Genomic DNA, 15,592 nt, shown 5'->3' on the forward strand with positions numbered 1-15,592 from the left:
TTCTGCATCATTGCAGAGGGGGAATGGAAGCAACTTTTACCAAGGTCCTTCATCACCTGTATATCAGCCCCATGATTGCCTCTTTCGGGACACAAGTTTGCTGTGAAAGGTTGTTCTATGTAATTACAGGTCAACTGTTGCAACTCCTCCCAAAATTGCCACTTTCAAGACTGACAAGCCAGAAATTAACAACTCTGAGGAAAATTGTTGGATAAAAGCAAATTACTACAGGTGCTAGGATCTGAAACCGAGAGAGAAAATGCTGGAAAATCTCAGCAGGCCTGGCAGCATCTGTAAGGAAAGATAAAGCTGACGTTTCGAATCCAGACGACCCATTGTCAAAGCAACTTTGACAAATGGTCATCCGGACTTTGCCGGCCAGTTCCTTTGTTTATATCACGTCAAGAAAATTACAAAGCTCCCCTCCCACCACAATGCATTTGAGATCTTAACCACAGGTTTGTGTTTGGGGGGGGGGGGGGGGGCCTTTTTCCTCAAATGCCTTCTACTTCTTTTGCCAATTACTTTAAACCCTGTGCCCTCTCCTCCTCGACCACAAGTGGTAATTCAGACATTACAGTGAATCTAATGTGTATTTAATCTCTTTGTCGTCTTGGAAACCTGCGCCAGTAGACTTGAAGTTTTAAATCCCAATAAATTACAACCGCTCTTGCTTTTTGAATTTTGGAAACTCTTTCACACTCAAACACTTGCGCCTTATTGAACCCTATTATATGCACTGGGTGCAGGGGGGAGGGCTAAGGTTGATGATAAAGAACTAACTCCATATTCAGGGTTTTTGTTTGTGTGATCTTGACACTCCTGTCACTTGGAGAATGCTGCGAAGTGTCTGGGAAGATTTTGCAGACCGGTTTCACAAGCTGCTTCCATAAATAGCTCCTCCAGTGAGCGATACGTTCCAGAATGGGACATGAACCTGGGGCTCAGGGACAGGCGTGGCTCCCAACTGAGCAACTCGGTCTTGCTACCATTCCAAGATCAAATGGGAATGGTCAGATTTTTGTACAGGAAAGGTCTGGCTTCCTTAAAAATAGTTCAATTCTCTTTTCAATATTAAAATGTGTTAAGGGAAACCTGGTTTCATTGATAGTGTTTTCACAAAATGTAAAAACACAACAGCAGCAAAAATTATCTCACACCCAACATTTTACATTCCACATCTTGAAACACATTTCAGTTATCAAAACTGTATGATCGGAGGACATAAGCTTAAAAACAGGAACTTAATTTCTAATTCTTTCCCCCTTACAGAACTGCCCACATATAACTGAACTCCAGTGAAAGCATCACACAGCATACAGAATTAACTCTCCGATTCGACCTTTGATCTGTGCAATGTCGGCTGGTTCCGGGTAGCTGAGCAGGATAACTGGACTACACTCCCCTTTGAGAGGCAAGAACAGAACGGGGTTGTGGCAGCCCACTGGAATCCAGAAACCACACCTGGGGAAACTGCGTATGACGCTTGTGCCCTCTTATCAATAGCTGCCCAACTTGTATGGGGATGGTGCTGAACCAGAGAAATGCAGGCCCCATTTGCAACTATACCCCAGGGTAAATGGGAGAAACTTTAAATAAATAGAGCACGATAACATAGAAAATCCCAACTCCCTAAAAAGTTACATATAAAATAGCTACTATGGAAACGATTGAATTACTAGCTCTTTTAATGATGTTTTCCAAAAATGTCTAACCAAACCACCCAGAGTCGTTTTTTAAAACACAAGTACAGATTTTAAAGTACTGTTTTTTTTTCAAAATAAAGAGCACGCATTGTTTTTAGAGACAATCTACACAAGAAAAAAGTTACAAAAAATATTTGCAGAGGCCAAGCATACACAGGTTTGTTAATTATACACATATGGTTACAGGTGTACTTGCAAAAGTTCTTCTGGAAATATACACAAGGCTTTCTGTAAATGTACATCATGAATGTAGTGTTACATTTCTATATTCAAACCAAGAAAATTGACAGTATCATACATTCACTTACAAGTAGACAAAAAATGCAAAATACAGGTATCTTCTGTACAAAAAGGGTAGTCCACACTTTACAAGATGAACAGGAAGTTTCATTTCTATGGTAACTAAGGATTCTGTCGCTATGCACAATTTGTTCTACTGTCACAACAAAAAAAACATTACAATATTTGTAAAAGTTCTATGTGAACAGAATATTAATTTTCCACAACATTTATAAAGGAGAGAGACTACTGTTCCATCGAGTGACAGGTTAAAAAGAAAGCAAGTGTTTTACATTCCCTAAGCTGTATAAAGATAGAACATTTTCCTTCAAAAATTTACTTCCGATTGAAATTTACATTGTACAATACTATATGCTAACGACAAAAGGAAAAAATGTGAATATACACTGAAATGCACATTTTGTCTTATTTTTGTTTTTCAAAGGGTTAAAGTTGGTTCAAACTTTCCACATTTACATTATAGAGGTTTACAAATGTACAATTGTACAGTCAAATTATGCTTCACTACTAGGGTACATTTTAGTTACAGATAAACATCAAATTGCCAAAAAAGGAAAAAAAACTACAAATATATATGCAAAGTCTACAACAATTATACACTACATATTTATAAGCATGGCCAAAAGTTTGGTTGGATTTCATTTTTTTTTCACCTTCCTCATGCTGAACATCTGCAAACAATTCGGCCGCTTTGGCGTGTTCGCCTTATTAAAAAAAAGTTTTTTTTAAACCTCTGCGCACCTACCAGTTGAGGGAATAGGAGGCGAGCAGCGAGTCCTAGTGCGCAAAGGGTTTCCCCCTTCGGGTGCGCGCACAAACAGAAATTCTGTTCCATGGTCAAGTTCAACATGAAAGAGAAACCAAACAGCACATCTTGAATTCAAAAAGAAAAGGTCAGAAGGCAGGGAAGCTAGGGGAATGGGGCACTCACGCAAAAATCATAAAAACACAGACCCGGTATTCAAATTTAAAAACACCTACAGGCATAAGGGAAATTACGAAAAAAAAAGACACTTGAAGTGCCAATTTAATTAATTTATTTTTTACAAAATAACTTTCATTTTAAAGTTACTTGTTAAATGTTTGAAAACCTGTGTAATTGATTTAAATATAAATTTGCCAAATAATTGCCAAGAAAAGCTCATGTCCATAATGAAAAAGATAATTACAAGTAAGTTTTCAATTTCTTGCATATCTGTCACAGCAGGAGTATATTAGAACTGAATCTGCACCTAACAAAGCCAGATTTCACCAAAAAAACACCCTGAACTTTTCTACTCTTTGTACACTTAAGGGGGGGTGACAAAAATATCACAATTTTGGTGTATCACATGTACTTTTTTTTTAATCTTAAACCTTATGTACAACTATTTCTATACATCACTGAGACACAGTAGAAAAGCAGGGCAGTGATCATTTCTAAAAAAATTAACCAAAAAAGAGTGTGAACATCTCCTGGGAAAAATAGGACTTTGGGAATTGCTAAGCATCATATATATATATACATACATAACAGGCTTAAAATAAAATTTATAAATGTTTTCACCAAAGAAACTAAATTGGTTTGCTTTTGCTAGCGTGTTATGGCAACCTAAAACCAAGGTGTTTTTTTAGTTAAGAGCCTGCAGGGGTAGAGGATTAGGCTGCTGGTTGTTACGTCAGTCAATCACGTTTTAGTTCCCTCAAGAAAGGAAAGGTGGGAGGGAGTTATTCAGCTTTAAGAAATTCACATTTACAGCATTCCATTTGGGGGCCCACCGATTGGGCCCAGGTCCACTCCGTTCTTCATGTAATATTTTTCAAGTTTGGCCAAGATGTGCTTTCCGTAGGTGTACTTGCGAAGGGTTGCAATGTGAGGTCTGATCTGGAAGAGAGATTTCGAAGAGCAAATTACTAATGTCGCTGGGATAAGAGGTTGTTCCTCCCCTCGAGACGCTAGTGCCGTTGACTGGCCCCAGTTAATCCTGTCAGTTTCGAAACATCATCTTCAAGGCTCAGCTCCTGTCAACCAACGTCGCTACTTTGTTGTCGCAGCTTCCAGCCATTCAAAGATGCACACGCTTACGGCAATGTACACAATGTGTTGAGTGTATTGTCACAGTGTGGTGGCAGGATCTAACCCTTAGGGGGAGTGAATTCCTAAACTGTGCTTTTCACTTTAATTACAAGTGCATGAATAAACTTAACCCATCAACTGAAGTTTTTTTTTACAGAGGGTGGTGGGTGCCTGAAACTCACTGCCGGGAGAGGTAGTGGAAGCAAACACGATACTGAGTTTTAAGGGGCGACTGGACAAATACATGAATAGGATGGGAATAGAGAGATATGGTCCCCGGAAGGGTAGGGGGTTTTAGTTCAGTCGGGCAGCATGGTCGGTGTAGGCTTGGAGGGCCGAAGGGTCTGTTCCTGTGCTGTAATTTTCTTTCTTCTTTGATAGTCACAATAATGAAGTTCTCAATAATGCACCAAATTTTCAAAATCTTACATCAATTGCCTTCCTCAGTAAACACAAAATGGTATGTCTAGCTTAAATAGCTTGGCTAAAATAAAGGACAGGAAAACACTGAAAAACATAAGAACATAAAAAATAGGAGCAGGAGCAGGCCATCTAGCCCTTCGAGCCTGCCCCGCCATTCAATAAGACCATGGCTGATCTGAAGTGGCTCAGTTCCACTTTCCCGCTTTCTCCCCATAACCCTTAATCCCCTTGTCTAACAAAAACCCATCTACCCGTGTCTTAAATATATTTAGCAAGGTAGCCTCAACCATTTCAACTGGCAGAGAATTCCAGAGATTCACCACCCTTCGAGTGAAGTTCCTCCTCAACTCCGTTCCAAACTGCCCCCCGCCCGCCCCCCCTCCCCCTTATCTTGAGGCTGCGCCCTCTAGTCCTGCTGTCCTTTGAGCGGGGAGAACCTCTCCACCTCTACCCTATCCACCCCTTTCATCATCATATACGTCTCAATGAGATCTCCCCTCATTCTTCTAAACTCTAACGAGTACAAGCCCAGTCTATTCAGCCTCTCCTCATAGCTCAACCCCCTCAACTCCGGTATCAGCCTAGTGAACCTTGTCTGCACTCCCTCCAAGGCCAAAATATCCTTGCGCAGGTACGGCGACCAAAACTGCACACAATACTCCAGCTGCGGCCTCACCAGTGCCCTGTACAGTTGCAGCAAGACCTCCCTACTTGTATATTCAATTCCCCTCGCTATGAAGGCCAGCATCCCATTTGCCTTCCTGACCACCTGCTGCACCTGTAGGCTGGGTTTTTGCAACTCATGCACAAGGATCCCCAGGTCCCTCTGCACCGTAGCATGCTGCAGCTTTTCGCCCTGTAAGTAGTAGTCATTTGTTCTCACTGGAACAATGGAGGTTGAGGGGAGACCTGAAAGAAGTCTACAAGATTATGAGAGGCATGGATAGCCAAAAGATTTGTTGGTTGGCATGGTAGCACAGTGGTTAGCACTGCTGCTTCACAGCTCCAGGGAGCTAGGTTCGATTCCCGGCTTGGGTCACTGTCAGTTTGGAGTTTGCACATTCTCCTCATGTCTGCGTGGGTTTCCTCCGGGTGCTCCAGTTTCCTCCCACAGTCCAAAGATGTGCGGATTAGGTTGATTGGCCATGCTAAAATTACCCCTTCATTTCCTGAGATGCATAGGTTAGAGGGATTAGCAGGTAAATATGTAGGGATAAGGGGGTAGGGCCTGGGTGGGATTGTGGTTGATGCAGACTCGATGGGCCGAATGGCCTCTTTCTGCACTGTAGAGTTTCTATGATTCTTTTTCCCAGGGTGGAAGAGTCAATTACTAGGGAGCACAGGTTTAAGGTGCGAGGGGCAAGATTTAAAGGAGATGTACAAGGCAGATTTTTTACACATAGTGGATGCCTGGAACACGTTACTGGGGGAGGTGTGGAAGTAGATATGGTAGTGACCTTCAAGGGGCGTCTTGACAAATACAAAACTAGGATGAGAATAGAGGGATATGGTCCCCGGAAGGGTAGAGGGCAGCATGGTCGGTGCAGGTTTGGAGGTCGGAAAGGCCTGTTCCTGTGCTGTAATTTTCTTTGTTCCATCAGCTTGGCTTAGAGGTCTCACTCTACATCAATGGCAATGGATTCAAGCCCTGCCCCAGTGACTCGTGCAAGTAACATTAGCTGACATATCAACCTAACACAGAGGGATACTGTGTTCTTGGATGCTCCATCCTCCGGACTTGCTGATCCAAGAAGGGCAAGCAAGTTTTCCTGCCAAAATTCACCCCACAATCAACTACCCACAACAGATAAACTGGGCATTTAACTCATGATGTGAAAGGCATCAAGTACAAATCCTGCCTCTCTTTGAAGGAAAATCCGCTCAACAATTTAATACATTATATTAGAAGATTAAGAAATTGCCACTGTTTTATTGTGGTGTTTCCATTTCCCCTCATTCAAAAAACAATTCAAATTCACACTTTGAAGATGATTGCACTGCAGTATGTGAATTAGGATGACATCCAAGTTCAGCTGAAGAAAGACTGTCTTAAGGCACATCACTTACCCAGTTTCACAATGCAGAATTCAAGAGCTGCAGTTTTTACAACAATGACACTAAAACCACAAGTGACTGGGAATAACATATCCTTGAAGCAGGCAGAAAGATTCACTCACAGCTACACTGCATTCCTTTGACAATATTTATTGCATAAAGCAGCAGTAGAGGAATATCAATGCGCACATTTACTGGAGATTTTGGAAAATTACTAACTAGTTTCTTTTAATTGGTCATAATAGACAAGTTCCTGCTTGTATATTTTGTTTCACATATTACATACAGAGGCTAGAAATCCATTAATAAGCATGTCTCATAGAAGGAAGGCTTCACAGTTAGTTCTCCTTTATAATAGAGGCATAGAGGTTTACAGCATGGCCCAACTTGTCCATGCCACCCTTTTGTTTTAAAGTCACTAAGCTAGTCCCAATTGCCTACATTTGGCCAATATCCCATCCTACCCATTTAACTATCTAAATTCTTATTTAAAAGGCAAAATTGTATCCACTTCTACTACTACCACTGAGAGCTTATTACAGACACCACCTGTGAGAGAAAAAATTGTCTCTCTAATCTAGAGATGTACAATTCAACAATGCAAACAAACATACTAAACTGGAATTAAACCTACCTTGTGCATCACAATCTTGCGTTGGGCCGGCTCTGCTACATCAATCATCTTCTGTACCACATAGTTTGCATACTGATCCTTCATCATAGTGTATAAGGCACTGTGAGGACCATCATTAATACTGCACACTTCATCAATCAGCAGAGCTCGCTCAGCTCGAGACGCATGGGTCACACATTTCTCAACGACATTGCTGCAAAATCAAAAAAGCATCATATGATGGTGATATCTGACTAGTCCCATCTCTCACAAACTATGTAGAGATCTGAGCTTTTTAAAATTGCGATGCGTTTTACAGAACAGGTAGAGTGCTCTGACCAAGGATCATCCAGACTCGAAACACTGGCTCTATTCTCTCTCCACAGATGCTGTCAAACCTGCTGAGATTTTCCAGCACTTTCTGCTGACATCATTGCAAAGACTAAACTGCAGGACTATGGTGGGGAAGCTGTGGTGTGGGACTAAATTGAGCATCAGTTTCACAGAGCTGACAAACACGTATGGCAGGTCCAATGGGCAGCACAGTAGCAGTGGTTAGCACTCTGCTTCATAGTTCCAGGGACCTGGATTCAATTCCTAGCTTGGGTCACTGTTGTGTGGAGTCTGTATATTCTCCCTGTGTTTGCTGGGTTTTCTCCAGATGCTTCGGTTTCCTCCCACAGTCCAAAGATATGCCGGTTAGGTTGATTTGCCATGCTAAAGTTGCCCCTTACTGTCCAAAGATGCATAGGTGAAAGGGATTAGTGGGTAAATATATCAGGATATGGAGACAGGCTTGGGTGGGATTGTGGTCAGTGCAGACTCGATGGGCCAAATGGCCTCTTTCTGCACTGTAGGGTTTCTAAGACTCTGCGTGGCAAGACTCCATGTACATAAGACAGAGGAACAATAGATAGACCACAGGGCTCACTGAACCTGCTCCGCCATTCAATATGATCTATTTTTCCATCTGCTTCCTATATTCTTCCATTCCCAGAGATTAAAAATCTATCCATCTCAGCCTTAAATATATTCAATGATAGAGCATTCACAATCCTCTAGGGTAGAGATTCCAAAGATTCATAACCCTTTGAGTGAAAAAATTTTGCCTCATCTCAGTCCTAAATGATCGGCCCTTTATCCTGAGACTGTGCCCCTGTGATTTATATTCCCCGACCAGCCAGAACAATCTCCCAGCATCCATCCTATCAAACCCCTTCAGAGTTTTGTAGGTTTTAATAAATGTGCCTTTCATTCTTCGAAACTCCAGAGAATATAACTCAATTTACTCAGCCTCTTAGAAAGAGCAACCGTATCACCTCGAAATCCCCCTTTCCATACCAATATTAATTGTATGGTCTGTTTTATCTCCCAGTCCAAAGGTGTGGAGTTTGCATACTCTCCCCGTGTCTGCGTGGATTTCTTCTGGGTTCTCCGGTTTCCCCCTCCACAGTCCAAAGATGTACAGGTTAGTTGACTGGCCATGCTAAACTGACCCTAGTGTCAAGGAGATTAGCAGAGTAAATATGTGGGGTTACAGGAACAAGGCCCGAGTGGGATTGTGAATGGTGTAGACTCGATGTAGACTTCTGCATGTAGGAGTCAATGATTCTATGAAACTGAAGCTCCCAGAAGAAACCCATGCAGACACGGGGAGAAAATGCAGGCTCCACACAGTTACCCAAGGCCAGAATTGAATTTGGGTCCCTGGAGTTGTGAGACAGCAGTGCTAATCACTGTGCCACTGTAAAATCCTGTCCAAACCAAAATTGCCCTCTCACTTCAAAGTTTAAAAAAATCTCAGCAACACAACACCTAAAGTAAATTTGGGCCAATATTAAATTGGGAAGACAGCCCTCAACTGGGCTTTTTTCGGATCGTCTGCCATATTAAGATTGGCTGAAAGGAGAAAGGAGGAAGAGAGAACATTACAATTTTCAAGAGTTGACATTTCACAAATTACACAACAGTGCCTCCCAAGCTAAGTCTAATACTGAAGCACTGCAGCTGGAACTTCAAATACTTTGCATCAAAAACGAAGTTCCTAAGGATGAATATCAAGGGTAATGGAAGCTGGGTTAGATAAAAATAGAACTGCTGCAGTGCAGGAGGCTGCCATTCAGCCCTTTGAATCTGCTACCCCAGGCCCTATCCCCATAACCCCATGCATTTACCCTAGCTAGCCACCCCTGACACTAAGGGGCAATTTAGCATGGCCAATCCACCCCACGGACTGTGGGAAGAAACTGGAACGAAACCCATGCAGACATGGGAAGAACGTGCAAACTCCACACATACAGTGACCCAGACCAGGAATCTAACTCAAGTGCCTGGAGCTGTGAGGCAGTGGTGCTAACCATTGTGCTGCCACTTATATGCCTTGCTAATCCCCTGACACTAGGGTCAATTTAGCATGACCAATCAATCTAACCTGCACATCTTTGGATGTGGGAGATAAAATGGTCCATGCAGTTAATATTGGAACAGAAACAGGAAACTGATAGAAAACTATGGTCAGAGAACTACAGGCTGGGTCTTAGGCTTTGTGGACTTGATGCTCCAGAAAAAAATTACAACCCAAAGTCAATTATTAACCTGAATAACAATGTACATGTACAAGAAAAGTGAAGAGAAAGTGGATTAGAATTTCAAATCAACAATACTGAACTCCAGGGTGCCAGTAACTACCCAGTCCCAATACAAACACAAAGGATTAAATACAACATGGATTCTCATATTCAGTGAAAAGCAGATGGATTACAATCTCTAAAACTGGGTAAAAATCTGAAATCCAGTACCTGATTTACTCATGCCAATGTAAACCAGTGGCCCTGATTAACTGGGAAGGCAGACCCAATCTACAAAAGGGCTGATCACTGGAAAGTCACTGGATCTGGTTCAAAGTTCAGCTAACCCCATATTAGGAAAGACAGCAAAAAAGGTCAGAAATTATACCTGGCAAACTTGTGCTGGCTCAAAGCCAAGACATTTCCTCTGATTTCAGACACAATCTTGCTTTTATCCTCAGGACGGCCATGTTCCAGGACATGCTGAATGACATAATTCCCATACTGATCCTGTAAGGGCATGGAGTGAAGAGGTTGAGTTAACATGCCAGTAATCGTCACAACCCCAGGAATGTTAATGCTTTCTTTCAGCGCAAAGGTATTTGTCACAAGGACATTTTTTTAAAAATGTGCTCATTTTGCTGAAGAAATTAAACTGGCATTATTCCATGCTAATTACACAATCCTGTTTAAAAGACAAAGTTAATCAGAGGCTTAGTTAAGATAAATGCTCACTTATTGCTGTTTTCCAATTACTGACTGACTGGGCTTGGGACGCGAGGCAGGAAAATCCTCTGAGCCCTTAGAAATAAATCACTGGACAGTGCAAGCTAAGCTGATTTGCTTTTCGATTTCTTTAACATGCCCTAGAGATGTGGGGAAATCTCAGCCAGGAACCAGTAATCGTTTCACACCAATACCACCACACTCCCCTTCCCGGTACGAAACCTGACGCAGTCTCAACGCCCGCTGAACATTCAGGCTCATGCTGGGTCACTGAAAGGAAACAATGAGCAAAAGGGTGACTGCTGCAGTGGGGACAAGGAGATAGATTTAAACAGTTTGCCCTTTACTGCTGCACAGCCCATGGTGAAGATTTGGAAACATCATCCCAAATCCCTAGGACTGGATACAGCATAAACACAAAGGAGGCAAGAACTTCCAAAAAGATTACTCAGGACAACTGTTGTAACTCATAGGCAAACAAAAGATGTTTTCCCAATCACGTACATAAAAAGCAAAGCAGTATTTAATGAAAGCCTCACCTCAATGCTAAAAGCCTAAACGGATATTTCTGTCGTAGAGAAAAGGATCTGTTCAAGTGCAAAATGTTCGGAGGCATAAGAGCAGCAGCAAACACTGGCAGCCGCTATCACAATCATAAAAACAAAGAACAGAGGGGAAAGGGAACGGACGAGGGGGGGGAAGGAGGCACACACCCAAATCACTTGTTAGACAATAGATTTTTTCCTCATCTGTCATCGCTGGTTCTTTTGTCCACCTTCTGATGATGGGAACAGCTCTTCATTTACTGTGCCCAGACTCCTCCTAACTTTGAACACGTCTAAAACATCTTTTGACGGCCAGGAGAACTATCTCGGCTTCACCAATCTATCCACATAACCAAAGAGTTTCGGCCTGAGAATCATTCTCGTAAATCTTTTCTGCACCTTCTTTAAACTCTTCACATCTTTCACACTGAGGGTGAAGCGATGTTTTATGAAAGTTCATGAATCACTTCCTTTTGTGCTCTGTGCCCCTATTTACTAAAGAAGGATTCAATGTAATTTATCAGCTGTTTTCTCAACTTGCCTGCCACTTTCAATGAGTTATTCACATATATACCCAGGCCCCTCCATTCCTGCACTTCCTTGCGAATTGCACCCATTATTTTATGTCACCTCTCCTCATTATTCTGACCCAAATGCATCATTTCACACTGGTCTATATTAAATTTCATCTGCCATGTGTCATAGAATCCCTACAGTGCAGGAGGAGGCCATTCAGCCCATCAAGTCTATACCAACCACAATCGCACCCAAGCCCTATTCCCACAACTCCACCTTGCTAAGCCTCCTGACAAGGGTCAATTTTACCATGCAATCAACCCAAGCAGCACATCATTGGACTGTGGGAGGAAACCGGAACACCCGAAGAAAACCCACGCAGAGAAAGTGTGCAAATTCCAGACAGTGACCTGAGGCTGGAATCGAACCCAGGTCCCTGGCGCAGTGAGGCATCAGTGCTAATCACTGTGCCACCATGTGTGTTCATATCCTCTTGGATGTCTATTACTATCCTCCTGGAAGTCTATCACTATCCTCCTCAGTTTAAAATGCTTGGTCTCATCTTCCAATTTTGAAATTAAGTTAAATGCCAGTTAATGGTCCGGCAGCAGTGGCGAGCACTGCTGCCTCAAAGCTCCAGGGGCCCGGGGGTTCAATTTCTGGCTTGGGTCAGTCTGTGCAGAGTTTACGCACTCTCCCCATGTCTGCGTGGGTTTCCTCCAGGTGCTCTGGTTTCCTCCCACAGTCCAAAGGTGTGCTGGTTAGGTGCAGTAGCCATGCTAAATTGGCCCCAGCATCAGGGGGACTAGCTAGAGTAAATGCATGGGGTTATGGGGACGAGGTTTATGTGGGATTGTGGCTAATGCATACTTGATGGGCCAAATGGCCTCCTTCTGCACTGCAGGATTCTTCTTATTCTATGATAAATTGGGCCCTGTACACTCGGGTCTAGGTTACTGGTTTAAATCAAGATCAGCAGTTTCCTTTCTATATACCATCAAAATCAAGTACAGTTTACTGTAATTCATGTTTTTAATAGGCTGGAATTAAATAATTAAGCTGTTGCATAAATAATGAAATTCTAGCTATACTGAGGAGATGATGGCCTAGTGGTATTATCGCTAGGCTATTAATAGAAACTCAGCTAATGTTTTGGTGACCTGGGTTCGAATCCCACCACAGCAGATGGTGAAATTTGAATTCAATAAAAAATATCTACTGATGACTATGAAACCACTGTCAATTGTCAGAAAAACCCATCAGGTTCACTAATGCCCTTCAGGGAAGGAAATCTGCTGTCCTTACCTGGTCTGACCTACATGTGATTCCGGAGCCACAGCAATGTGGTTGACTCTCAACTGCCCTTCAAGGGCAAATAGGGAAGGGCAGTAAATACAGGCCAGCCAGTGATGCCCATGTCCCATGAATGAATAAAAAAGTGATTCAAATTACCACATGGCTCAAAAGAAAATGCTTACAGTTACTAATATTTTTCACTTAAAAGCATTCCTTTATTGATTTTTGGGACTCAAAAATAGGAAACCAACATAATGGTAGACTTTCAAATGATGTGGCCAACTCACTTTCTTTGAGCTTTGAACCTCAAAATTCAGCACCACATCATTGACTATTTCCAGCATTTCCTGTTTCTCAGATCTCCAAACTTCAGGGAATTATGCTTTTTTAAAGAAAACCCTTATCTTGCATGAGCAAGAACAACCAAAATGTCTTTTTTTAATTCTTTAATAGGATGTGGGCATTTCTGTCACAGCCAACATTTGTGGCACATCTCCAATTGTCCTGGAGCAGGTGGTTGTGAGCCTCTTTCTTGAACAGTTGCAGTTGACATGGTGCAGATACACCCACAATGTTATTGTGAATTATGTTATTTTGATCCAGTGACAATGAAGGAATGGTGATATATTAGGAAAGAGTGCGACACAGAGAGGAACCTGCAGGTGGTGGTGTTTTAAAGTCGGTTTTGTCTTTAAGGTGATAGAGGACAGGAGTTTGGAAGGCGAAGTAGAAGGATCATTGATGAGTTGGTGCAGTGCATCTTATAGATGATACACTGCTGCCACAGCATGACTGTGGTCAGGGGAATGAATTTTTTAGTTGGCAGGTGGGGTACCGATCAAGTGGTCAGCTTTATCCTGGATGTTGATGAGATTCTTGGTTGTTGGAGCCACACTTGACTTGTGCCTTATAGATGTTGGATATGCTTTGGTGAGTCAGGAAGTGAGTTACTTGTCTCAGAATTACCATCTCTGACCTGCTCTTTCAGCCATAGTAATATATATAAAAACATGATGGCTGGTACAGTTCAACTTCTAGTTAATGGTAAATAGGATAGCAAATGTTGTCCCCTTGTTCAAGAAGGGGAGTAGAGAGACCATCCTGGGAATTATAGACCGGTGAGCCTTACTTCTGTTGTGGGCAAAGTTTTGGAAAGAATTATAAGGGACAGGATTTATAATCATCTAGAGAGAAATAAACTGAATAGGGATAGTCAATATGGTTTTGTGAAGGGTAGGTCATGTCTCACAAACCTTATCGAGTTTTTTGAAAAGGTGACCAAAGAGGTGGATATGGGTAAGGCAGTTGACGTGGAGTACATGGATTTTAGCAAAGTGTTTGATAAGGTTCCCCATGGTAGGCTACTGCAGAAAATGCAGATGCATGGGACTGAGGGTGATTTAGCAGTTTGGATCAGGAATTGGCCAGCTGATAGAAGAGAGAGGGTGGTGGTTGATGGGAAATATTCAACCTGGAGTTCAGTTACAAGTGGTGTACCTCAGGGATCTGTTTTGGGGCCACTGCTGTTTGTCATTTTTATAAATGACCTAGATGAGGGTGTAGAAGGATGGGTTAGTAAGTTTGCCGACGACACCAAAGTCGGAGAAGTTGCAGACAGCGAGGATGGATGTTACAGTTTGCAGAGGGACATAGATAAGCTGCAGAGCTGGGGTGAGAGATGGCAAATGGAGTTTAATGCGGAAAAGTGTGAGGTGATTCACTTTGGTCAGAGTAACAGGAGTACAGAATATAGAGCCAATGGAAGGACTCTTGGTAGTGTCGACAAGCGGAGAGATCTCGGTGTACACTGCACAGATCCCTGAAAATTGGCACCCAGGTTGATAAGGTTGTTAAGGAGGCGTACGGTGTGTTAGCTTTTATTGGTAGAGGGATTGAATTTCAGAGCCGAGAGAGCATGTTGCAACTGTACAAAACTCTGGTGCGGCCGCACTTGGAGTATTGCGTACAGTTCTGGTCGCTGCATTGTAAGAAAGGTGTGGAAGCATTGGAAAGGGTGCAGCGGAGGTTTACCAGGATGTTGCCTGGTATGGTGGGAAGGTCTTATGAGGAAAGGCTGAGAGACTTGAGGTTATTTTCGTTAGAGAGGTTAAGAGGTGACCTAATTGAGGCGTACAAGATGATGAGGGTTAGATAGGGTGGACAGTGAGAGCCTTTTTCCTCAGATGGTGATGGCTAACACGAGGGGACATGCTTTAAATTGAAGGGTGGTCATTATAGGTAGAGGTAGGTTCTTTACTCAGAGGGTAGTAAGGGTGTGGAATGCCTGCAGCAGTTGTGGACTCGCCAACTTTAAGGGCATTCAAATGGTCAGCGGATAGGCGTATGGATAACATTGGAATATTTTAGGTTAGAGGGTCATTAGATTGGTTCCACTGGTCGGCGCAACATCGAGGGCCTCAGGGCCTGTACTGTGCTGTAATATTCTACATAACACCCCTCCCCACCTCTTGGGCCCTGATAGTGGGGTTTAAGTGACGAATATCATGGGAAGATGGTAAGATTCTCCCTTGCTGGAGATGGTCATTGTCTGGCACTTGTATGGCAAAATGTCACTTGCTACTCATCAGCCCATGTCTGATGCTGTCCAGGTCTTCCTGCATTTAGACATGGATTGTATTTATGGAGTTGCCAATGGTTGTGCAATCATCAGAGAATATCCCAACTTCTAATCTTATGGAGGGAAAAAAATCATTGATGAAGCAGCTGAAGTGACTGGGCCTAGGATACTACCCGGAGGAAATCTTGAGGCAATGTCCTGGGACTGAGAT

At 42.7% G+C, this 15,592-nt stretch overlaps 1 protein-coding gene across 6 annotated transcripts in view; it reads right to left on the bottom strand.

Moving 5' to 3' along the window:
* Positions 1-1,670: 1,670 nt before the first annotated feature.
* pum1 (pumilio RNA-binding family member 1) overlaps positions 1,671-15,592 on the bottom strand; it is a 149,203-nt gene continuing 135,281 nt past the window's right edge. For all 6 annotated transcript variants that reach the window (XM_080211293.1, XM_080211291.1, XM_080211296.1 and 3 more), the window contains 3 exons: positions 10,109-10,230; positions 7,175-7,367; positions 1,671-3,870 (listed from right to left, as the gene is read on the bottom strand). In XM_080211293.1, the coding sequence (XP_080067419.1) occupies positions 3,739-3,870; positions 7,175-7,367; positions 10,109-10,230 (447 nt within the window). In that variant the 3' untranslated portion in view covers positions 1,671-3,738. The remainder of the gene's footprint in view (positions 3,871-7,174; positions 7,368-10,108; positions 10,231-15,592) is intronic.

Source organism: Carcharhinus amblyrhynchos, chromosome 24 (genome assembly GCF_965287045.1).
Source record: "Carcharhinus amblyrhynchos chromosome 24, sCarAmb.v2.hapA, whole genome shotgun sequence".
In the NCBI taxonomy this organism is placed as follows: Eukaryota; Metazoa; Chordata; class Chondrichthyes; order Carcharhiniformes; family Carcharhinidae; genus Carcharhinus; species Carcharhinus amblyrhynchos.